The sequence below is a fragment of the Triturus cristatus genome, chromosome 12 (genome assembly GCF_964204655.1).
Source record: "Triturus cristatus chromosome 12, aTriCri1.1, whole genome shotgun sequence".
Classification (NCBI taxonomy): domain Eukaryota; kingdom Metazoa; phylum Chordata; class Amphibia; order Caudata; family Salamandridae; genus Triturus; species Triturus cristatus.
The window spans coordinates 204,364,310-204,390,688 of NC_140595.1; the positions used below are offsets into that span (position 1 = coordinate 204,364,310).

Consider the following 26,379-nt stretch of genomic DNA (forward strand, 5'->3'; position numbering starts at 1 on the left):
CTGGCGCCAGTGGTGGAGGTGAACCCAGCCACCCACTGGCGTGGGGTGCCCCCCTGAAACTCTGATTAGGAAGGTTTCGAGGCGGAAGCGGCTAGGGTGGAAGTGGACTGCCCCGCACGCTGGTTACCAGACCCGCCCCTGCAGACACCGCATCCGCGGCCTCGCTGAGGCTGGTTCTGCACAGGCTTGCTGGAAGAGCGCGCCTGGGTACCCCTGCCCTGTCCACGAAAGGAATGAAACTCTGTTGTGGCAGGAGTTTGAGGAAAGACCCAAAGACTTGGCCGTGGCACGAGAGTCTTTAAAGCGCTCCAGGGCATTGTCCGCCTTATCACCAAAGAGGCGGGAGCCATCGAAGGGCATGTCCATAAGCGAGCTCTGGACGTCGGGCGAGAAGCCAGTGGAACGCAACCAGGCGTGGCGCCGCAACGCCACCATCGTGGAAATCTCCCTGCCCAACGAATCAGCAGTGTCCAAACCACACCTGATAGTAAACTTCGCCGCATCCTTGACCTCCGCAATTGCTTGGGAAAGGACAGCCTGGACCTCCTCAGAGCACTGAGGCAGAACCTCCGCTACCGAATCCCACACTGAGTGGGAGCAACGGCCAAACAAGCAGGCGGTATTAACCGACCTCAACTCAAAACTGGCAGAGGAGAACAACCTCTTGCCATATTGGTCCAGCCTCTTTGAGTCCTTATCCGGCGGAGCAAAGGGAAAGGCACTCTGCGATGTCGAGGCCTGAATGACCAGGTTGTCAGGCGTGGGGTGAGTTGCCAGGCGATGACGCCTAGCGACGTTCTTATCCACCGGCGCCCCTGAGGCCGGCCGCAACCAAGTACCCAAGAGGACTTCGGCAAGGGTCTCATTGAAAGGGAGCAGCGGCTCCGACGATGCAGACTGGAGCACCTCCGTAAGGAGGTTAGTCTTAAGGGCCACTGTAGGGAGGTTGAGGTGGAGAGTCTCTGTGGCTCGACGCAGCACCATAGTGTAGGATGCGTCCTCCTCCATAGTAGGCGGAGGCGAGGCAAACCCCGGGTCAGAAGACACATCAAGTTCACCCGCGTCTTGGAAGTCATCCACCTAATCCTGATCAGAGTCACAATGAAGCGCAAGCAAGTCCTCGGAGCCGTCCCAGTCCTCATCCGGCTCCGGGGTAGAAGGAGCCGGTCACGGTGGCAGGACAGGAGAGGGGACCAGCAGCGCAGCGAGCCGAACCGGAGCCCCATCCCAATGAGGATCCAAGGTCGGAACGAAATGGTCCGAGAACCGAGGCAGGGGCGGGATAAACGGCACCCAGGCCTGTGGTGGAGCCAGGGGTAGCGCTGGGGCCAGAGCCAAGGGCAGTGCCGGGGCCAGCGGCGTTACACCTTGTGGCGCCGGAGCCGCAGGTGCTGGATCCAGTGGCTCCGGGGTTGGCGCCGGTGCCGCCGGGTCAACAGGATCTGGACACGGGGCCGCGGGGCCGGCAGGCACACCGGTGGGAGCCAGAGGCCTAAACAGGCGGTCCAAGGCAGCAGGAAACCTTTGCCGCTGTGCGGGAGTCGCCGACGGACCCGGGTATAGCGGGTTGGCCGAGGGACTCCCAGGCTCCAGAGGAGCCGCAGGGGCGGAGCCCCTGTCCCCCACGTCCGCCTCCGAGGAGCGACGGGGGGACGTCGGAGAGTGAACACGCTTCTTCGACTTCTTATGTCGTCGCTTACCGGAATCTGAAGGTGAAGACAGAGTCCGAGGAGCGACGGCTCCGGTCCCGCGAATGGCCCCTAGACCCAGAGCTGTGGAGAGAGGAGTGCCGGACTTCCGGCGCCGCTCCCGTAATGCCTTCGGGGCCATAGCACGGCAGTCTCGACAATCCCGGGAGACGTGGTCGGCCTCCAGGCAGTAGAGGCAGACATCATGGGGGTCCGCCACTGACATATTACGGTGGCATGACCCGCAAGACTTAAAGCCGGGCATCCCTACGTGCACCAGGAGACGAGAAGACAACAAAAAGTCTCAAAAAGTGGTCAAAAAACTGACCGAGGTACGTGCTCAATCCGGATCTGGCTTTCGGCGCAGAAAAATAAAGAACGGACGTCAGCGTGCATGGGTGGCGCCTAAGTAGCCTCCGTGACGTCGTCCCGGTGTGCACGACATCAGTAACAGGCGTGGAGCCGCACGGCGCCACCTGCCGGCATGCAGGGGTACTGCTAAGCAGAAACTTTCCAGATCCAGACTGACGCCTGGGGAATAGTCTAAGGTAAGGAATCTATCACGAATGTGTCTTTTTAAGATTGCAATAGTTACAGTTGTTGCAATAGGCAACACAATTCAAACACAATTATAACATTGAGCTCAATTGGAATTTTTAAGTTAATGCAATTTCAATTACTTTGCATATGATTTTCTTACTCAGGATTCGATCCTGGACTCAACCCTGGTGCATTTCCTATAAACAGTTGAAAGAAATCGTTTTTGTTACACAGGCGATTTTTAAGGAATATTTGTATGTTTCAAAAATCGACAAAACCAGGCAATGTTATCCTATGGAGGAAAATCAAGTTATCGGTAAGTACAGTAGTAATTTCATTTCATTCATTTAAATCTTTATTTCGACGCATATGCATCATAAAAGAACAAATAAAAAAACATTCTTACATTTTAACAATTGCCAACTCAGGACAAAAGGGGAAGAGGGGTCAAGTAAGCTAACCTATACATAATATCCGTTGCTTCCGAGAATCAATTTCATACTTTCATAATTCATTGTCAATCACATTTCGCCTGGGTGGAAATTTAGAAGTTAAAAATACAATTAATAATAAATATAATTTTAAAAACTCTTAAAATAGTATTAAATCACTAACCGCTAGTACAATTTTTTTAAAAAATTCATAAAAAGAAACCTCAACAACATCCTCCAGGTTGGATAATAACACAACAATTAAATGCTCTGATATCATAATCTTATTTTGAAACTATCTAGTGATATGTTGTCTCATATTTCCTCGCCCTTTTTTTTTTTTCCTCTTTTTTTTTAAAAATGTAGACCCAACTTTATTCTAATAAAATTAGCAGCGAGAAGAAATCTACTAACTCCAAAAACTATCACCTGGCTGGTGTCGGTTTTTAAATTCTACCAGCCTCCTTATAGGATCTAGAACCTATTCTATGGCAGAGTGGTACTATCCACTTTTTCCTTGGAATTACATAGCTTGAGCAAAATAGAAGTATATGTAAATCATCTTCCTTTGTACCATGAGTGCAAGAAATACAAAGATCACTTCCTGATTTCGCCCAGCTTTTTTCAAGGGCCTTCGTTCTAAGAGTACCATATCTAAATTTTAGGTACAGAGTTTTTGATAAAGGCGGGTGGATCTCGTCTAGAAAGGGTTCAAAAGATGCTACATCCTTAAACAATAGAAAGTTTTCTGTTAGTGGTCCATGGATTCTTGTGTATACTGACTCATGGCTCACATGTGACCAATAGGATAGTTTAACAATTTTCTTAGAGCACGGGTTCATAGCCTCAGGGTCATTCCAAAAATGGGCTAGTCCAATCATGCCTAACCATTTTTTTACATGCTTGAACCAATAAACTTTGTTACAACTATCAAGATCCATAACTTCTTTCAGGCCTTTCTTATAATTTACTAGTTCTGGAGTCGTCCACAATCTAACCCACAGCAATAATGGTCTTAATATTGCATGTTGATCTGTTCGTTTCAGGTTTAGATCCAATAAAAGTGGTGTTAGTGGGGTATTTGTAGATATTTTTATCAACCCCCTAAGAAACTTGTTCTCAAGGCATTCAAATGTATTTCTACATGCAGGACCCCATAATTCCGCCCCATATAGTACCGCTGATTGTACTTTGTACTTAAATATCTCTAGGGCAGGGGTCACAACCTTATTCAAGCATTCTTTGTGTCTTTTGAGAATTGGTAGACAGTTTTGTTTGAAAATAATCTTGTTCTTTTCTAACAGTAGTAATTACTTTTCAGGGTCAGTGCTGGGCACCAAGATCCAGCACTGGGATCTCTCCTGACAACAGGTGAGTAATTTCGTTATCGTTGATCGGGCAATTTATAGTGAATATTTTAAAGTTTCACAGCTCGACACTTAGAAGAATTTCCAAGTGAAACCAGTCAATGTTACTGTTACCCTATGGAGAAAATGTAGGCTATCGGATTTCAGGTAAGTACTCGACTGGCAGAGTTAAGGTTCTGGGCATAGACTCGGGGGGGGGGGGGGGGGGGGGGGGGGGGGTGTCTCCCAGGGTCAGGTAGGTACAGTTGTTACACCCTCAGCGGCACAAGGGCAGCCGGTGCAGAGAGAGAGTTGGGCCCAATGTTGGCCTATGGAGGGCAGGGAGCCTTTGGTGGGTGGCTGCTAGCAGGCAGGCCACGCGGCTGTGGGAGCTGGGCTCCTGGTCACTCACACAGGGCAAGTGGGGACGTAAGATAGGATAGAGGTTGCACTTCCAGGGGCACTCGGGCGGCTGGGTGCAGGGTGCTTTTGAGCCGTCGGGCGCTCAATGTATTTCAATGGAGAAGCTGCAAGATGAACATAGGATACAAGCTCGGGGATGGAGATTCTTCAGGTGCGACCACCACTTCAAGAGGTAAGTTGGGAAGCTGTAGGTTATGTAGGCACCCAGAAGCTGGGCACGGGGCCGCAGGGCGCCGGGGTGTCTTTTCGCGTGAGGAAATCTTACCCTCTGCTGGTCGCGGTTGGAGGGGTCCCTGGTTGTTGTGAGGCTGCAGGCGTCGTAAGGAGCGTCGAGGAGGGTCCTTGGAAGCTGGATTCTTGGTCACAGTCGCCGGGGGGACGTCCTTGTGGTCTTTGTTCACCCTGGCACAGGCAGGGCTTGGCGGGTGCAGAGTGTGCTGGATTCGCGGTTCCTGGCTTGGCACCAGGGGTTGTTGCTTGTTTGAGCAGAACCACTGCTCGTGGGAGTCCCAGTCTTTTAGAGGAGCAAGGGAGTCGGGTCTCCCGGGGTTTTTGAGGTGGCTGACCACTGGAGACGCCGGGATTTAGCAGGAGCAGGTTCGAGGATCGACAGGCCTGTAGGGTTGGGACCAAGTCAGTTGGTGTCGTCCTCTTATTAGCAGCTGCACAGCAGGACTTTTCTTCTTCCTGTTCTTCTTTCTTGTTTCGGATTCGGGATCTGAGGAAGGAAGGTTCAGGGCACCCCTAAATACTAAATTTAGGGGCGTTACAGGTAGGTAGAGGTCAGGGACCAAATGTCCCTTCCCTGGGGTGGGTACACCCCCTAGCCTGCCACTCTCCAGTGGGAGGGGGGCAGGAGCCTAGTCCTGATTGGGTAGGGCTCTCCATCCTCAAGATGGTGAGAGCCCGGAATTATACTTCACCTCGCCTCCCCCACCTGAGGGGTGGGGTTGGCAGAGGCTGGCACACCCCCTTTCCTCACTTAGGTTTTCCCACCGATCTTCCCGCCAGAGTGGGGGTGAGAACCGGTGGGGGCCAGTTGCTGAGTACAGCAAGAGGCCTGGAGAAGCTCACAAAGGCGGCATGCCTTTGAAGCTTCCCCTGCCCATCCTGGGGGAGGAGACCTAGCACCTCGCCCAGGATGTGCACTGTTGCAGACCCACGAGAGTGTATGGCTCACTACCCAGGGGTCCAGCAACATGTCTGCTGGGTGGCAGCCTAGGCAGCCTCTCAGGAAGGACGCTGGTTAGGTTCAGGGGGCATCTCTAAGAAGCCCTCTGTCATGCATCTTACATTAAATCCCATACTGGCATCAGTGTGGGTTTAATGTGCTGAGAAGTTTGATATCAAACTTCTCAGTCTTCAGTATAGCCATCATGGTGCTGTGGAGTTCGTGTTTGACGAGCTCCCAGCACCATGTACTCTTAATGGCAGCACTGCACTTACAGTGCCCAGGAATGGATCTGGGTACTGTAGGGTTAAAGGGCTCATGCACCTGTACCCGCACCACTGGCATAGTGCACCCAGCTAGAGGGGTGACGGAGGTATACCAGGGCTGTGTGTTGGTGGGCATGCCATGTCGACTCTGTTTTTTTCTGCACCAAGACACTCAGCCTGCAAAGGCAGTGTGTGTGTCAGGGTACAGGGCCTCTAAGGGCGGCACAATAAGTGCTTCAGCCCTTAGAGGCCTTCTCTGGTCACAGTGCCCTGGGTACCTATGGTACCATTTAAAAGGGGCTGACATGTGGCCAGAGATGCCAATTGGGTTTAGGCTTCAATGCAGTTTTAGGGAAGGAACACAGGCCCTGGGCACCTGATTAGCAGGAGCCCAGGGCACACTCAGTCAAAGTACATCAGCAATTCAGCAACAAGTGGGGGCATACCATGCAAGAAAGATGGCACTTTCTCACACCTTTTGAACGTTGTTGTCAGTGTTACTGTAGTGGATTGTTTTAAATTAAGATACACTGCCAGTTTCAAGATAAACGTATGTCGTGGCTGCCTGGCGCAAGCTCTATTCTGCTTTGTTTTGCTCCGGTAATTGGAGGTATCATCCTCGCCGCACGAGACAGCGCAAGAGTCATAATTTCTGAGCGATGTTAGCTAAAAAGTTGAAAGTAAAAGTATAGGCAAAACGTGAGCCATCTTCAAAGGAGCGGCTTCCAGGCTCAGTCCATTTACAGCATTTACCTTACGGGAGCGAGCAGCAGTGGGCGCGATAATTGCAAACAGATGGCGCCGCTGCTTGCTCCTGCAAGGTTAACGCCACACATGCACGAGGGTTCACTGGGAGCAGTGCAGTACATGCACAAGTTTCCCAAAAAGTCCTGAGCGATTCCAAGAGGTCATCTCCTAAGCAGCGCTTGCGCGCTGTGTAGGCGAGACCTAAAAACATTACAGCTCTATTTGCAATGTAGCCATTTTTTTCTCTAAAAGCAGCATACATCCAATGAAAAGACGCTTTCCGGTTAAAGAGTTGAGACTTTGAAGTAACAATTTTGTTAGTTTTATCTATTCCTTTTGCCCCAAGTTCTATTTTGCTATGCACATACTTCTATGCACAGTTGGTGTAGAGAGGTAAAAGCTGGCAACGAGCCTAGGTATTGCACCCGTTTGAACCGGATGGGAAACCTGATAGAAAATGGTATTATTCATTAATAATTGAATAGTGAATCTCAGTGTTACAAATGCCAGGAATCTATATGGTAACGTTAACATGATGCTACAACTATCTTGAGCCAATCCCAGAATCCTAAACGCAAGAGTTGCCAAACAGTAATATGGTACCAATTACAGAAAGCCATAGGTAAGAGACAGGTAAGTGCTGCATCAAGAGGATGACAAAGAAAAACCTACAACATGAAAAAATGAAAAAAATCAAAAGAATTGCTTCTTTAAATCCACAACCACAGCTGAAGATTACAGGAAACCCTCATTCGAGGGGCGTGGGACACTTCTCACAAGGTGTTCAACATTTCAGGCACAAACACACTGCATGACTGTCCAGGCCTACTTGCATGGAAATAGTGGGTGTTTGGAATTAAGGCGGCTGCACAAATTCTGTCCCAGTCAGACAATAAATCAGTAACACAGTTACTGAAGATATATACCTAGCAAAGACAGACCAACATTTACAGCTTCAAAAGTCAGACATTCCATATATTATCTTTATAACTCCATACCTCTTCAGAACAGTGCATCTGCAGCTGAGGATCAAGTCTGTAATCAAGGGCAGACTCCTGAATGATGACTCTGATCTGGTCTTCACAGTCTGGAGACAGGCGCTATTGTGGAAAGAAAGAGCTCTGAAAGATTGGCAATACAAGAGAACCAAAGAGCACAGACCCAGAGCAAAAGTGTAGCTAAGAAACAAACAGTCAAAATTTAAAGACCGGAATAAGTTAATTACAGACTAAGAGCAGGAAATCTTGGTGGAGTCATCAGACAAAGTGCATGTTACACAGACTTCACTATCCAGGAAGTAGTACTTGGTAAACGTGTGCAGAAACGCCCATGGCGAACTAGAGTGCCAATAAAATGTCAGATAAAGGTGCAGAAAGGAGGATCAACATTTGTGGTAGCACTCCAAGCCACAAATTGGTCTCCACAGAACAAGTTACTTACCTTCGGTAACGCTTTTTCTGGTGGATACAGTATCTGCCTGTGGATTCTTCACCTTGTGAAATATCCCCTGCGCCAGCAACATTCGGAAACTTTTGTAGCAGTCCACGCCGATGAGGTCGAAGACGACGTCAGAGACACGACTCCGCTCGAGACTCCGCTGACGTCACCGGCTCCATAAGAAGACCGAGTCGGCGTGAGGACGTCAGTTCCGTCCTTTTTTCCGTGCCTTCGAGGCACATGGACGGACTGACAGCAATATATACACAGTACATAATATACCAATCAAGACACACAGTGTGAAGATAATACAGGAAGGCAAAAGAAATAGCACTCTTCCTTTGACAGCAATAAATGAATTTTGAAACATCACTATTGTAGGTATACAAGGGTGGACAACGGGGAGGCGGATGGGTCAGTGAGGAATCCACAGGCTGATACTGTATCCAAAAGAAAAAGCGTTATCTGATGGATACATCTGCCAGTGGATTCCTCACTGACCAATCCACCAACCCCGTTGTCCACCCTTGTATACCTCACCTTGTGAAAAGATTCTCACAGCAGTCCCACTCCCGGAGGAGGGTGTCCACCCTTCTATACCAGAAAGTCCTGAAGGACGGAACGAGCAAAGTGTCCGTCCCTCCTCATCTCGGAATCCAAGCAGTAATGCTTCGCGAAAGTGTGGCGGGAGGCCCAAGTTGCCGCCCTACAAATGTCCTCCACAGGAACACCTCTAAACAAGGCAGATGTAGAAGACTTTGCCCTGGTAGAATGAGCCCTTATACCCTCTGGAGGTTCCTTACAGGCCAAAGAGTAACATATCTTGATGCACAAGATAATCCATCTGGAAAGGGTGCGCTTGTGCACCGCTCTGCCTTTCCTGCAGTCAACAAAGCCCACGAAGAGCTGATCTTCAACTCGAAAGTCTTTTGTCCTGTCAAGGTAGAAACTCACCGCCCTCTTAGGGTCCAAGCGGTGAAGTCTCTCCTCCTCATTGGAAGGATGAGGGGGAAGATAGAAGGTAGGAAGGGTAATGGACTGCCCCAGATGGAAGGGAGTTACCACTTTAGGCAGAAAAGCAGCCCTGGTCCCGAGTACCATTCTTTCAGCATGAATGGTCAAGAACGGGGGTTTTGAACTCAGAGCTTGAAGTTCACTTACCCTCCTTGCCGAGGTGATTGCAATAAGAAAAAACCGTCTTGAAAGACAACAGTCTCAAAGGACACTTGTGCAAGGGCTCGAAGGGAGAACCCATCAGATAAGTTAAAACAAGATTAAAGTCCCATTGAGGCACAATAAAATGAGTAGGAGGAAACTTGTTTGTAAGGCCCTTTAAAAATCGTAAAACAGGCGATTTGAACAATGATGGTTGATCTGGCAAACAAAGGAATGCCGACAAGGCTGAAAGATATCCCTTTACAGTGGCTACAGCAAACCCTTGCTGAGCAAGAGAAAGGGCAAACTGAAGAATGTCAGATAAACGAGCCCTCAAAGGATCAATTGACTTCTCCCCACACCAGACCACAATTTTAGACTACCTATAGGAATAGATAGATTTGGTGGAATGACGTCTGGCTGACAAAATTACATCTACCACATTTGGCAGGAGAGAAAAAGAATTCAGGTTGCCCCGTTCAATCTCCAGGCATGAAGGTGTAAGCTCCGATTGCGAGAGGAGGTCTGCCCTCAGAGGGAGATGGAGCGGAGGGCACGGGGAGAGGTGGAGAAGATCTGTATACCACACCCTTCTTGACCAATCCGGGGCGATCAATATGACTTATGCCCGGTCTTGGCGAATCTTCCCCAGAACCCGAGGAATCAAGGGTATGGGAGGAAACGCGTAAAGGAGATGAGAGTCCCATCTCAACTAAAACGCGTCCCCCAACGCTCCCTGCATCGGATACTGAAGACTGCAGAATGACGGGCAGTGAGCATTCTGGTGAGTGGCAAACAGGTCCACCCGAGGAGTTCCCCACATCCGAAAGACGTGACGAACCACCTCCGGATGAAGCCTCCACTTGTGGTCGGCGGAGAACTGCTGACTGAGACTGTCTGCACGCACGTTCAGAACTCCAGCCAGATGATTTGCCATCAGACAAATCTGATGATCCTGAGCCCAGGACCAGAGATGCACAGCCTCTCTGCAAAGACAAAGAGACCCCACTCCTCCCTGCTTGTTGACATACCACATCGCGGCAGTGTTGTTCGTCAGGACTTGAACCGACGGACCGGGAAGGGAGAAAGGCCTTGAGCGCCAAACGTATCGCCCGCAATTCCAGAAGGTTGATGTGAAGCAACCTTTCCTCTGGAGACCAAAGACCCTTGATCTCCAGATCCCTCAGATGAGCACCCCACCCTAAAGTGGATGCATCACTGTGGCCACCGATGGAGGTAGATGGAAGGGCCTTCCTTGAGACAGATTGCCCTCCACACTCCATCAAGACAGATCCACTGCAGCCTCTCTGGAGATACTCAGACTCCCGGAGATCTCCTTTGTGCTGGTACCACTGCCTGCGGAGGCACCACTGGAGGGCCCTCATGTGCCAGCGTGCATGGTTGACCAACAGAATGCTGGAAGCAAACAGACCGAGCAGACGAAGGACCTTCAGGACTGGAACGACCGCTCCATTGTAAAACAAAGGAATTATTTCCTGTATGTCGAGAATCCTTTGTGGAGGTGGGAATGCTCGACACACAGTAGTGTCCAGTACCGCCCCTATGAACAGGTTGCGCTGAGAGGGAACCAGGTGAGATGTGGGTAAGTTTATCAAAAAACCCAATTTGTACAACAGCGGAGTTGTAACCTGCAGATGATGAAGCACCGTCTCTGGCGACTCTGCTTTGATCAGCCAGTTGTCCAGATAGGGGAAAACTGAAATCCCCGACCTTCTGAGATGGGCTGCCACCACTGCCATCACCTTCGTGAAGACTCGAGGTGCAGTAGTAAGACCAAACGGAAGGACCACAAACTGATAATGCTGCGACCCTACCGTAAAACCAGAGATACTTCCTGTGCGACTTCAGGATGGGGATGTGGAAATACGCATCCTGCAAGTCGATCGACACCATCCAGTCCTCCTGATTCAGCACCTGAAGAACCTGCGCAAAGGTGAGCATCTAGAACTTCTCTTGCTTCAGAAAAAGATTCAAGATCCTGAGGTCCAATATCGGACGCAATCTGCCATCCTTTTTCGGAATCTGGAAATACCAGGAGTAGCATCCCTGACCCCTCTCCTGCTTTGAAACCACCTCTATCGCACCTTTTCTTAGTAACGTCAGGACTTCCTCCTGCAGGAGAAGACAGTGGTCCTCCGAGCAAGCACCCGGACAAGGAGGGTAATTTGGAGGAAATTCCGGGAAGGGCGTACCCACTTTCTACAAGATCTAGAACCCAAAGGTCTGTAGTAACCAATTCCCAATCTTGTAGAAAATGGGTAAGCCGGCCCCCCACAGGACCAACATGATCCAGAATGGTGGATCTAGGGCTGCTTTGCGGTGGTTGGAGGGGCTGACCAGGAGGAGAGCTGTCGACCGAGAGCGACCCCTGAGTCTGCCTCTGTAGCTCTTATACAGAGTGCCTTGCTGCTGCTGCCTGCAAGAACGAAAGGATGACCTTCTGAAGCCCCTGTAACTCTTGAACGAACCACTTGACTGAGATTGAAGGCCCAAAGATTTAGTTGTGGCCTTACTCTCTTTAAATCGTTCAAGCGCAGCATCCGCTTTCTTGCCAAAAAGTCCGGAACCATCAAAGGAAAGTCCAAAAGCGTTGACTGAACACCAGGGGAGAATTCCTAAGATTTAAGCCACGCCCTCCTCCTGGTGGCAACAGAAGATCCCATGACTCTTGCAACAGAGTCAGCTGTATCCAAGCCACTCTGGATTACCGGACGTGCTGCCGCTTGGGTATCCGAAAGGACCTCATTGAAACCTATCCTATCCTCTTCAGATAGCTTAGGGGCCAGCTGCTTTGCTGAGTCCATAAGTGCATGTATATACCGGCCCAAAAGACAGGTGGCATTCGTCGACTTAAGGGCCATGCTGGCAGAAGAAAAGACCTTGGCCGACTGACCCAGTTTCTTCGCCTCCCTGTCACTCGGGACTTGGGGAAAAGAACCCGATTATTTCCTGGAACAGGCAGCCTGAACCACCAGACTCTCCGGAGATGGGTGAGATGTCAAAAAGTCTGGGTCCCCCGGAGCTGCCCTATACCTCCTGGCAATAACTTTAGAGACTGCCGGAGCAGAAAAGGGCTTACGCCACACCTCCATCAATGTCTCTATAATTGCGTCATTAAAAGGGAGTAAAGGCTCCGAAACAGCAGTAGGAGAATGCAGAACTTCTGTCAAGATGTTGGGCTTGAACTCTGCAGAAGGCAATTGCAGATCTAAAAGTTCAGCTGCCTTCTTTATAACGGCATGGTATGGAGCCACATCCTTTGAAGGAAGGTCAGAAGAAGGAGTAATCTCCCATTCAGGTGATAAGTCCAGGTCACTAGCCTCTTTCAACTCATCAAATACATCATCCGATTCCATGAGCTCCCCTTCCTCTACTTCCTCCAACAGGTATCTTTGCTCATCCAGCTCCCTTTGGGCCTCCCTCCTAGACCTGATCCTCACAACTGGAGTCGGCGGCGCCATGATTGAATCCGACGGCGCAGGAGCCGAGCGCAGATCCAATGGAACAGCCGGCGTCGAACCATGTTGAGTCGGTGCCGGTGAAGAAGGGAGCGGCGTAGATGTACTCGGCGCCGATAGATGCCAAGACGGCGTCGCCGGAAAAACTGCATGAAGGGAGCCGGAGGATAGGCTTGGGCAACCCCCAAACTAAAAGCCACAGGACCCAAAGGTGCACCAGAGGGGTACATGGCTCTGGAGATGACTCCATACATCGCATTAAGGTAATGCGTAGGGTCCTGACCTGGTCCTGGAAACGCAGGATATTGCTCAGGCTTCACCAGACTCGGGCCAATCGGCGCCGACGGTGGAATCAGCGGCGCCCAAGGCTCTCCCGGAGCTGGAACCGGGGACGAAGCCGGAGATGGAGCCGGAGAATGTACTGGTGAAGCCACAGGTGACGACAGGCCAATAGGTGAATCCGGAACGGGCGAGGGAGACAGTCCTTCCGGCGTCGGGAGGACGACGTCGATCTCGGAGCCGCATCCCTATCCGAGTGACGTCGAGATGAATGCCTCCTCTTCTTGTGCTTCCTAGATTTAGAAGCATGCCCCGAAGTCGACTTTGACGCCGACCTCGACCTTGACCTCGACCTAGACTTCCTGCTGCCTCTTTTTTCTTCCTTCATCTTGGCATTGAAGAGCTTTGCTTTCCTTTCCTTAAGAGCCTTGGAGCTCATCTTGCGGCAGCAAGAGCATCCTTCAACATCATGGTCCGAAGACTGGCACCACACGCAGTCGTCATACGGATCCGTTATCGACATGTGTTTCCCACATTCTCGACAAGGTTTGAATCCAGACTTCGTCGACATTTTCACTGAAGAAGACAAAGAGAAACCAGCAGAAAACAAAGTAACAAGAATAGCTACAGAGAGATTCCCGAAATCCGTTGGCGTCGACGGCGCGGAAAAAAAGGAACTGACGTCATCACGCCGACGAGGTCTTCTTATGGAGCCGGTGACGTCAGCGGAGTCGCAAGCGGAGCCATGTCTGTGACGTAGTCTTCAACCTCATCGGCATGGACTGCTACAAAAGTTTCCGAATGTTGCTGGCGCAGGGGATATTTCACAAGGTGAGGAATCCACTGGCAGAGAAATTGTCATACTGTCCTGATTGAGGGACTTCATGCACGAAGGCAGCTCATGTGCAGATGCAGGACCCTGCCCCGTTGCTGTGACAGGAGACCCTCCAGAGGGAGCAGCCTGATTGGAGGAACGATGCCCATGAGTTCAGGATCCCATACTCTCCGTGCCCAATCCGAACTCACAAGGACAAGGGACCCGTTGTTCCTGTTCATTATTTAGACCTTTGGGCAGGAGTGGAATCAGTGGAAAGGTGTACAGGAGGTCTGAGCTCCAGTGGAGACTAAAAGTGCCTCCAAGCGAGAGTCGCTTTGGAAACTCCAGCACGCGGAAGTGATGACATTGCGTGTTCTCGGCGGTCGTGAATAGAGCAAACCAAGGTTCTCCCCAATCTCTGAAGAGACCTTGCGTCACTTCTGGATGGAGATGCTATTTGTGATCAGTTAGGCATCCTGTGCGGAGTTTGTATGCTCTGGTGTTCAGAGGACTCATCAGATGTTGAACCACAAGGAATATGCCCTGACATTACAGGTATGTCCAGATACGCAGGCCCTCTGGACTCAGGGTTCACGACCTTACCAGCACTCTTTGTTGCAATGCCACATGGCAGGGGTGTTGTCCGTGAACATCTTTATCAGCCTTTCATTGATAAAAGAGAGGCTTTCAATAGACAGGCAAATCACTCAACTCCAACAGGTTGATGTGAAGCAGAGACTCTGCTGGAGACCAGTCTTCTGATCACCAATTCTCCAATCTGGCCGTCTCAATCCAGGAGTATCACACCTGTCACTACAGTCAGCTCTGGGTTGCGAAGGAGAGGTGTCTGCCACTGACCCAATCGTGACTGGTCAGTCACCACTACAGATCTTTTGCAGTTCCCTCCGATATCTGGACAAGGTTGGAGACATTCCCTTGATGCAGTGTCCACTGGGACTTCAAATCCAACTTGTAGGAAGCTGGCTCTGTATGTACTATACCAAAGTAAGGTATAGTGTGCACAGAGTCCAGTGGATCCCCAGAGGCTTTACAGAGGCTCAAGGAGATAATACTAATGCTCTCTTTTGAGGCAGCCGGGTGCAGAGTGCCAACACAGCATAGGGTGTCCAATACAAATCAATGGCGAGTGAAGATTTCGAACAAAGGCTGCAGGCTCGGACCAGAAAGCTCGAAGTAAACTGGTGGCTCTGGAGTTAAGTTGGGATCCTGAAGAACGCGGGGGCACAGTTGGTGGAGCTCCCTAAGGGACTGTGGGTGCAGGGGAGTCTTTAGAGGTCTGAAAAGTCTTACCGGAGCCAGTCAAGGTTGGAGGACCCTTCTTGTTGAGGCTGCAGGAGTCGATGTGGAGTTCAGGAGAGGTCACACTGGAGTGGACTCGGGCTCAGGACCGCTAGAAACATTCTTGGGAAGGGTAGGCCACTTTGACTAGGGCCGGGGGCGTCTAGTGCGGAGGTAGGTCTGGAGGTTTGGTTGTCAGCGGGGCACTGGAGCTCTTGTTTTTTTGTTTTTGTGGACAGGGCCCTGTCCTCAGACGTTCTTGGTCTTTGGGGGAAGGCAGGTAGTCTTCCCAGGGTTTTGTATGTCACTGGGTTCGCAGGTTTCTTTGAGGGATGCAGACAGGCCGGTGGGGCTGGGGAAAAGTCAGTTGCAGTCTGGAGTCTACACTGCTGGTACAGCTCTCTGGTCCTTCTTTAGGTCACCCGGAATCTAAGACTCAAGGTTCAGGGGTACCCTAAATGCTCAATTTAGGGGCGTTATAGATGCTGGCAAGTAGTAGCCAATGGGCTACTTAGCTTTAAAGTGACTACAACCTTTATATGTCCACTCCCTATGGAGAGGGGGCATACCCCTAACACTACTCGCAACCAATATGGAGGATGTTCAAAGGAGGGGGTCATTTCAGCTTATCACACCTTAGGGGTGGTCTTGGCTAAAAAGGGACACACATCTGCTTACTGATTTTCCTGCTGACCTTGCAGCCAAAAGTGGGGCTTGGTCAGGGGGGTTAGCATCTTCACTAGCTGGAGAGGACCTGGCAAGCATAACAAAGGGCAGGAAGCCTTTAAGGCTCTTCGCCTTTGAATGCTGTTCCTGCTTGAGGGTAGGTTTAAGCACCTCCACCCAGAGCAGGCTTTGTTTCGGACCCATGAGAGCCAAAGGCTCCCATCTCAGGTGGTCAAAAACATGTCTGGAAGTGGCAGGCTGATGCAGACCAGTTAATGAATCCAACAATGTCATCAGTGTGGGCTCAATCTGAGATGTTTGGTACCAAACATCTTGGGATTCGAAGAAGCCATCACAGAGCAGTGCAACTTGTATTTGCAAGTTCCCAGTCCTTGTACTCAGTGTGGCTTACCTATGCACTTATATTGTCTAAGAATGGACTTGGACACTATAGAGGCATATCTGCTCATGCATTTATGCCCTAACAATTGGTATAGTGCATCCTGCGTCAGGGCTGTAAGACCTTCTCTAGGGGTGATTTACAGGTGCCTCTTCAGTTAAGTCAAAGGTACTGAGAAATGTGGCTGCACCCATTCGGTCTATCAGCTCATCAGCCTTGGGTATAGGGTGAGCATCTGCCTTGGTGACAGTATTTCAGGCCTCTGTAGTCCACACAAAACCTAATTTTTCTCTTTCCATCCTGTGGATGAGGCTTGGGGACTAAGACCACTGGGCTGGCCCAGGGACTCAGAGGGTGCAATAATCCCTAACTCCAGCATCTTCATTACTTCAGCTTTGATGCTCTCCTTAACTTGGCCAGACTGCCTATAGATCTTGGTTTTGATGGGCAAGGCGTCTCCAGTGTCCACATCAAGGTTACAACATTGTGTCTGTCCAGGGGTTAAGGAGAAGAGCTCAACATGCTGTTGTAGGACTTGCCTGCAGTCAGCCTGCTGTTGGGCAGAGAGGGTGTCCGAGTAGACCACTCCATCAACTGACCCATCTTTTGGACTGTATGAGAGGAGGTCAGGAGAGGATCACTCCGTTTCCTGATCCTCATCTGTAACCATCAGAATTCTTACATAGGCCCTGAAGGAGGCTGGCTTAGTATATGGTGCACACATTTAAGTGAAGCACCTGGCACTGATTCAGGCAACCCTTATGGTGATTTTAGTGGTTTTAGATAACCATAGAAAGCTCTCTAAATGATGGCTGTGGATGCCAGCCTTCAGGCGTAGTCCAGAAGGAGTGTTAAGCAGATTGTTTTACCAGATCTAACCCTCTAGTGTAGATTAAATGATGGAGTAGTTTCTTACCTGTAACTCCAGTTCTGTAGTAGGGGTATCTCTGTTATAGTCATAATCTATGAATAGTCTCCGCCCATGTGCGGGGACCCCGGAGCAATCAAAGTATCTCTTAAGCGGTCCTGCATTTGCAAACCTGCAAAGACACTTAAGAGACAGACAAAATAATACAGCCTAATAACAATATGGCTGCACTGGCCAGCACTTCCTCTGAAGTGAACACAAAAGCCAAAATCAAGTTTAAATGTCATTTTTATTCAATCTGACATGTTCCTTTATTGTATCACACTCCCTTCACCAAAATCCCTTTAAACAATAGAGAGGAAGGGGTGGACAGACAAGCCCTATAGGCTGTCATTATGTGTCTGCTAAAGGGATACCGTGCCTTTAAGAAACTCTGCAGAGACCCCCGGTATCCCAGGATGCACAGCCAAAGTAAGTTACTTTCAGTTCTTTTTGAAGGTGTATAACAGGCCTGATACTGCCAGTTTTACTCCACCGGGGAGGAGGAAGGGTCGCTTATGACTATAACAGAGATACCCCTACTACAGAACTGGAGTTACAGGTAAGAAACTACTCCTTCTGTAGTAGGGGATCTCTGTGTATAGTCATAATCTATGAATAGAATGGCAAGCCCATCCCAACCAACAAACAGCGGCGGAGTAAAAACCAAACACCAACAAACTACTGTGCAAACAAATTCCTCAGCGAAGCCTGTCCAACCTGCGCATCTGCCCTAGCATCAGAATCCAGGCAGTAATGCTTTGTAAACGTATGGACCGACTTCCAGGTGGCAGCCTTACAAATGTCAGCAATCGGAACATTCCTAAGCAAAGCTGTAGTCGCTGCTTTGCCCCTAGTCGAATGCGCTGTAGGCTTACCCCCTAACGTCTTATTAGCTTTCTGATAACAAAGCTGAATACAGGACACAATCCATCTGGAGATGAACTGTTTTGAGGTAGCTAGACCAGTTCTTACTGAACCATAATTCACAAACAGTTGATCCGACCTGCGGATGTCTTTTGTCTTATCTAGATAGAATTTCAACACCCTACGCACATCTAGTGAATGCAGAGACCTCTCCGCCGGAGAGGAGGGATGCTGAAAAAATGTAGGCAAAGTTATCATTTGATTCACATGGAAATCAGATATCACTTTAGGCAAAAATGTAGGATGAGTACGCATCACTACTTTAGAAGCATGGAATACAGTATACGGCTCTTGACAACACAGAGCCTGAATCTCACTTACCCTCCTGGCCAATGTAATGGCCACAAGGAAGGCAGCCTTCCAGGACAAATGCTGCAAAGAAGCCTTATGAATGGGCTCAAAAGGCTCCCTCATTAATCTGGACAACACCACGTTCAATTCCCATGGTGGAGAAGGTCGTCTAACAGGGGGAAACACCTTACGCAAACCCTCCAAAAAATCTTTAATCAAAGGGATTTGAAAAAATGAGGTTTGGGAAGGGCCCTTTCTATACGCAGTCAAAGCTGCGAGATGAACTTTAATAGACTGAAAGTTAAGCCCAGATTGAGCTAACTGCAGCAGATAAGGCAAAATAACATCTTCTTTACAGGATGTAGGGTCAATGTCCTTTGCCTTGCACCATAAGCAGAATCTCTTCCACTTATAGGCGTAAGAAGTCCTCGTAGACTGTCTCTTCGCCTCTTTCAAGATCTCCATACAGTCCTGAGGTAGGTTCAAGTGTCCATACTGCACTAGCTCAGGAGCCATGCTGCCAAACTAAAGGACGAGAGATTGGGGTGAACCATCTGTCCTCCGAACTTCGTGAGAAGGTCCGGCCGACACGGCAGGCGCCAGTGAGGCAGAACAGACCGGTGAAGAAGGTCGGTGAACCACCATTGCCTCAGCCACTCCGGCGCAATCAGGATCATCCTGGCTCTGGATTGCGACAGCTTGATCAGCACCGCCGGAATCAGGGGAATGGGCGGAAAGGCGTAGAGAAAGCTGTTGGACCAGCTGATCCATAGGGCATTCCCCAGTGTCCCTGGTTGGTAGTACCTGGACGCGAAGTCGCGGCATTTGCTGTTTTCTGCCATAGCGAACAGATCTATGTCCGGAGTGCCCCATTCTGCGAAGACGTCTCTTAGCACTTCGTCGTTTAGCACCCACTCGTGATTTTCTTGAACGAGCCTGCTGAGCGCATCGGCTTGGGCATTCTGCACTCCCGGCAGATGGGTTGCCGTGATCGTGAGGTTCCTGGCCACCAGCCAATTCCAGATCGTCTGTGCCTCCCGAGACAGCGTGCGTGAACGGGAGCCCCCCTGGTTGTTGAGGTAATACATGGTAGTAGTATTGTCCGTCTGAACTAGCAGGGAGTTCGTCGTGATGAGGGATGTAACGCCTTCAGGGCCAAGTGTACTGCTCTGAGTTCCAAAAAGTTGATGTGGTAAGTCATCTCCGTCTGTGACCATATCCCCTGAATCTGAAGAGGGCCCGAATGCGCTCCCCAGCCCTGGAGAGACGCATCGGTCACTATGGTCTGGACCGGAATATCCTTGTGAAAAGGAGTCCCCTTGCAAACATTCTCCGAGGAGCACCACCATTTCAAAGATTGGAGAGCGTGTTGGGACAGATGAATCGTGTCCTCCCAACGCCCCCGTCACTGGTCCCATTGATCCTCCAGACACTCCTGCAGGGGCCGCATATGCAGACGTGCATTGGGGGTGAGAAAGATGCAGGAAGCCATCGACCCCAGTAAGGAGGACACCGTCCTCACTGTAGGAGAGTGGGCTGAGAGGAGGTGCAGGGCCTTCCCATGGATCGATAAGCGTCTCTCCTCCGAAGGACACACGCTTGCGTTCAAGGTATTGACTGAGGCCCCCAAGTACTGGAGACACAGCACAGGGATCGGCACTGACTTTGACATGTTGATGTGCAGCCCCAGGCGATGAAGCAAGGCAGCTGTCCTGTTGAAGTGACACTGGGCTTCCCGGAACGTGGAAGCCTTGATCAGCCAATCGTCCAGGTATGGATACACAAACACTTTGTTCTTCCGCAAGTGTGCTGCCACCACTGCCATGCACTTGGAGAACGTCCGTGGGGCAGACTTCAGACCAAACGGGAGTACTGTATACTGGTAATGGTTGTTGCCTACCAGAAACCTCAGGAACTTGCGATGCTTTGGTGCGATCGGCACATGAAAGTAAGCGTCCTGCAGATCTATGGCGCACAGCCAGTCTCCTCGATGCAACTGAGGGTAAATCTGATGCAGGGACAACATACGGAACTTCTCTGCGGATCCACTTGTTTGCTTGACGCAGATCTAGAATAGGCCTGAACTCGTTCTTGTCCTTTTTTCTGACGAGAAAGAACCAGGAGTAAAGGCCTTTTCCTCTTTGCCTCAAAGGAACAGTTTCTATCGCCTTCTTCTTTAACAGAACGTCCGCCTTCCCCTGTAGCTCTCGCACCATGTAGGGAGAGCGCACTGGTGGAATCTGCGGAGGCGGGCTGGTGAAACGAAGACTGTACCCATTGCAAACAATATTCAGCACCCACTTGTCCTGAGTTATTGTTCTCCACTCTGCCAGGTAGTATTGAATACTTCCCCCCCCCCCCCCCCCCACCGGAGCGGGTAACGGATGAGGGGGAAGTGACCTTTCAGGGCTTCGACACGGCCGGGCCTTTGTTCCCCGACGAGGATTGATGCTGGCCTCTGCCCCTCTGGCACTTCTGAAAGGACTGCCTCGGGAACTGTTGTTGTTTCTGGTGCTGTTGTTGGTGACCAGACTGGCGCCCTTGGCCGCGTTGCTTAGAATAACGCCTGCCATAGGAACGGAATGACTTCTTCTGCTCCTTGGGTCTTTCCAACCCCACGGCCTTCAGGGTTTCTGCTTCGGCCTTCATGCAGGCCATCTCGTCATCCGCATGAGACCCGAACAACGTCGAGCCAGAGAAAGGCAGGTTAGCAATCTTTTGCTGCGCTTCAGGTTTGAGAGAGGTAAGCCTCAGCCAGGAATGTCTCCTCATGTGTACTCCATGACAGTACCCATGGGCCGCCAGCAACGATACATCCCCCGCCGCACTGATGATCTGGTTGGAGACCATCATGCCCTCGTTCAGCACCTCCTGGAAGTCCTCCCTTTTGTCCCTAGGCAGGGAGGCAGCAAACTGTTGCAGAGAGTCCCAAAGCGATCGGTCATAGCGACCCAGCAGGGCAGAGGCGCTAGCGGCCTTCATAGTCGTGGCCGACGTAGAGCACATTCTCCTCCCCAAGGAGTCCATCTTGCGGCTCTCCTTATCCGGAGGAGCCGTGGAAGAGGGCGTCGTGGAGTGTTGTTTACGAGCCGCAACCACAATGACAGAGTCCGGGGGAGGGTCCACCCTGAGGAACGCCGGGTCCGAATCAGGGGCCCTGTACTTCTTCTGCAACCGTGAGGGAGCAGACTTCACCACCGCTGGCGTCAAGAAAACCTCCATGACTGGTTCCTCCAAACCCGGAACCAAAGGAAGGAGGGGGCGTGACAGGTGAGCCTTGTGCAATATCTCAAATATCACCGAGGTAGTGGGAACCGGGACTGCTACAGAGATTCCCAATTTCGCCGCCCCCCTCATCAGCACATCCTGGAAAGTGGCAATATCATCCACCGGCGAGATTCGAGTAGGCGGAGTCTCCAACAGCGAGGGGGAGAGCCGTCCATTGCCAGAAGAGTCCGTATACCTCGTGCCTCTGGAACGAGATCTATACCTCCGTCGTCCATGCCTTGTGTGAGTGGACGACCTGCGTCTACTCCGTGACCTCCGGCGAGAGAGAGCGTGACCTCGGTCTGCGTGGAGCCTTAGGAATCGCCGGTAGCCGAGGAGACGGCGGGAGCTGAGGCACCGGCGGCGGCGGAGGTGGCGTAGGCCGCTTAGGAGGAGGAGGCGTAGGAGGCTTCTGAGGCAGCGGCTGAGGGAGAGGCTGCGGGAGAGGCTGCGGAGCTCCCTCACTCCTTGCAGGAGAACCAAGACCAGCACTGTCCGGACTCCCGTCCACCCTTCTCTTCTTGGCGGGTGCTGAAGTAACCGAGGGGGAGCGCCGTCGTCTCCTAGATCCACGACTGGAGATCGTAATCACCGAAGACGTGTTACCAGATGTCACCGACGTCGAACTGATCGTCGACCTCGTACGGCTTCTCCTCGCCGTCCGGCGTCCCCTCGACGTCAACCGGTTGCCCCTCGACGTCGAATGTCGGGTAGACGGAGAGTCTCTCGACGTCGACGGTAAACGACGTCGCCTCCACGGCGATCTCCTGCGCCTCCACGGCGATCTCCTGCGCCTCCACGGCGATCTCCTGCGCCTCCACGGCGATCTCCTGCGCCTCCACGGCGATCTCCTGCGCCTCCACGGCGATCTCCTGCGCCTCCACGGCGATCTCCTGCGCCTCCACGGCGATCTCCTGCGCCTCCACGGCGATCTCCTGCGCCTCCACGGCGATCTCCTGCGCCTCCACGGCGATCTCCTGCGCCTCCACGGCGATCTCCTGCGCCTCCACGGCGATCTCCTGCGCCTCCACGGCGATCTCCTGCGCCTCCACGGCGATCTCCTGCGCCTCCACGGCAATCTCCTGCGCCTCCACGGCGATCTCCTGCGCCTCCACGGCGATCTCCTTTGTCTCGACGGCAGTCGCCGGTGTCTCGGCGTCGATCCATCGCGGGGCTCGGTACGACGTCGATGGTGTGTCTACGTCGACCGCGGAATCCTCGACGGCGACCTAGTCCTAGGTCTCGCCGGCCCCTCTCTCGACGAACGTCGAGAACGCCGCGATCCAGAGCCCTGGATCGACGGCGAACACACCGGTGCTTTACCTCTCGCCGTCGATGTCATCGCCTTCGACGTCGAACGCGATCTACCAGCCGGTAGGTGTCGTTTCTGCTGCTTTTTCTGCCCGGAGGTCCCTCCAGTGGCTGAAGCATGGACAGAGGAAGGGGAATGAGATCCTCCATGCCCCGAAGTCCCACCTGTCCTCTGCTTCTCCTGTCCCTGGAGGCGAATCTTCTCCCTGTCCCTCAGGGTCCTCTTGGAGAAGGTCTTGCAGATGGCACATGTAGCAGGGACATGTGAGGATGACAAGCAGAGGATACAGACATCATGTGGGTCCGTCTTGGCCTTTTTCCTCCCACACTCAGGGCATTTATCAAATAAAGCCAAGCTAAGAGTGGGCAAATTGCACCAAAATGCAGGATGCAGTAGAGAAAGGCTCTAGACGTCGAATGAACACACTATTTATCCAAAAATCCAAAATTTAGTCCAAATATCCACCCAAAAGGGTAGAGCTCAAGCTCCAGGGTCCTGCTAGCAGGAGCCGGAAAAAAGAACTGAAAGTAACTTGCTTTGGCTGTGCATCCTGGGATACCGGGGGTCTCTGGAGAGTTACTTAAAGGCACGGTATCCCTTTAGCAGACACATAATGACAGCCTATAGGGCTTGTCTGTCCACCCCTTCCTTCCTATTGTTTAAAGGGATTTTGGTGAAGGGAGTGTGATACAATAAAGGAACATGTCAGATGTGAATAAAAATGACATTTAAACTTGATTTTGGCTTTTGTGTTCACTTCAGAGGAAGTGCTGGCCAGCGCAGCCATATTGTTATTAGGCTGTATTATTTTGTCTGTCTCTTAAGTGTCTTTGCAGGTTTGCAAATGCAGGACAGCTTAAGAGATATTTTGATTGCTCCGGGGTCCCCACACATGGGCGGGACTATTCATAGATTAGGACTATACACAGAGATCCCCTACTACAGAACCACACAGATTATTTTTTAAAAATGTCTGTTTATTATACTACACATTAACACATTGATATATCTCCTACCCGGAGATATCAACACAAATACACACAATACTTAAATTGGAAAAAGATAAGTAAGCAAAACATACAGGGGTCTCTAGGGGGAGACTAAACCATATACAAAACAAATGTGGAATGCGAACTGCGACCGAAGTCAGGACTTGCACCAGAATACTCAGAAGAGCTGGGGAAACCAGTGATCACCCAAAGTAAGTACCCAGGAACCCCACGGAGGCTGTGTGCAGAATGGCACACAGCCACGTACTCAATACAAGTCAACGCGAAAGTCGCAGTTGCAGTTTTGAAGAAGGATCCTTCCCAGTGGACCCTAAGGAAAAAACATGGACGACAGAAGGTTGGAGAGTCATCCCACCTATAGATACCAGAATACCTAAACCAGGGAATCCGGGTGCATAGGTGCAAAGGGACGGAAACCGCCGTAGACCACAATGGAGGACTTCATTCACACAAACTGATCTGTTTGATATTTGGGCAAGCCAAGTAACAGTAAGCACCTTGGCTAGAACTATGGTCATACCAAACAAAATGAATCATTCCAGAGATCATCTGATAAAGTGCAAAATATCTTTTGTTTAAAATGTTTTCTTCTTTAAGTATTAGTATTTCTGAAATCATTCAGAGAGCTACGGGGTTCTGATAGCTTCTCATCTACATATAATGAAAGTGCAACGAATACCCACTGGCTCAGCTAATCATTTTAAGTTAATTCCAAAAACTGGGAACTATAAAACAACGTGCACTGTACAGGCAAATAACTGCAATTAACAGATGCAAAAACATTCTAAAGACCTGATAAAATTGGAATTATCAAATTTGTAGTATTGACACGTCATTGTATGCAAGTGACAGATACCATGCAGTAGATCGTTCTGAGATGATGGCAACTTCAGAATTAAGATCTAGACATTTGAAATCTCATAAATGCTTACTCCGCACACAAGTTATTACACTTAACCTCTGTGGAGCATTGAATAAGTGGTCCCTAGGTAAGAAGAGGGTGATGTGTGTTTAGAGGAAGGATTTGTATCTTTGGAATCAGACCATCACTGCATGTGTATTCAAGACAAAAATACATCTATCTAGTTAACATAGACCTCACATCTTGTACCTTTCAAACCATTGCAAAAGCATTTTGCCCCCAAGACAATACAGCAGCAATGCTTCCAACAAAATGTCTCTTCACTTAGCTAGGTTTTGCAAGACTGGATTTCTCTTTTAGGCCCTTTGCAGAATTTTAATATGACCAGGATTTCAACAGACCACAATGTCCATTATCGGACTTTAAATGATTCCACAGATGTCTTGTAGTTGACCATTTACTGAGCTAACACATTATATTCAATAGTGCAATACATTAGATTACAAGAATAAATACGGCTGATTTAGAGAAGAATTTACATTCAGGTTTCATGCAGTTGAAAGCACTGGCTAACTTCCTAGAAGTGAGCATGGAGGAGGTTGTGATTTGTTAAAATCATCAGGGCATCTGACTACATGTAGGTCCTTCAACACATCCCACACAATCAACTTAGATGTCTTGATCAACAATATCATTACCTGATCTGCATATTTCAATTTCAGACAAGAGATAACTTGACCTTCTAGCTCTGAATCATCCTTTGCATTGTTCAGTATGTTTTGGCAAAATTTGGGAATATCTTGCTTGCAGGCCTTCCTCAGCACTGGGTTCAAGCGGTAATCTGTAGGAAGGGAGAGGGAAACAAAATATGCAAGAGAATGGAATACATTCAAGTTCCAACGTCCACAACAATCTTACATGCAAACACCCTAATGAAATAGACCGATGAACAAGTTAGCTAATTTTTGCTAGGGATCGGTTACTTACTCTGTAAGAATCTGTTGGTGGCATGTAGTGTGGTAGATTCACATGCTCACCTCTCTTGCTCACTTGTTTTTCCCACCGGTTCTACCGCCCAAAGTGGGAGTCAGAACCAGTGGGGACCAGTTGCTGGAAGCAGCAAGTGGCCTGGGGAAGCTCACAAAGGCAGCAAGCATTTGAAGCTTCCCCTTCATGGACGCTGCCCATCCTGGGGGTGGAGGCTTTGCACCTCGTCCCAGGATGTGCATTGTTTCAGGCCCCAGAGAGCAGCAGGCTCTCGACCCAGCGGTCCAGAAACATGTCTGGTGGTGGCAGATGAAAGCAGCCACTCATCATGGACACTAGTGGTAGGTCGTTTTTCAGGGGGCATCTCTAAGATTCTCTCTGTGTGCATTTTTCATTAAATCCTACACTGGCATCAGTGTGGGTTTAATGTGCTGGAAGTTTAATACCAAACTTCTCAGTTTTCAGTGTAGCCATTATGATGCTGTGGCGTTTGTAATGAGACTCCCAGCACCATATACTGTTAATGGCAGCACTGCACTTACAATGTCTAAGAATGGACTTGGACATGGTAGGGGTACAGGGCTCATGCACCTGTACCCTCACCACTGGTATAGTGAACCCAGCTAGAGGGGTGACTGATCTAAGCCAGGGCAGTGGGTTGTAGGCATGGCA

At 50.3% G+C, this 26,379-nt stretch overlaps 1 protein-coding gene across 1 annotated transcript in view; it reads right to left on the minus strand.

The window, feature by feature from the left end:
• Positions 1-26,379, minus strand: part of GLG1 (golgi glycoprotein 1) — a 658,311-nt gene that overhangs the window by 101,231 nt on the left and 530,701 nt on the right. Inside the window, exons 21-22 of the mRNA XM_085637427.1 lie at positions 25,419-25,561; positions 7,611-7,712 (exon numbers count right to left, since the gene is read on the minus strand). Of these exons, the coding sequence (XP_085493553.1) occupies positions 7,611-7,712; positions 25,419-25,561 (245 nt within the window). The remainder of the gene's footprint in view (positions 1-7,610; positions 7,713-25,418; positions 25,562-26,379) is intronic.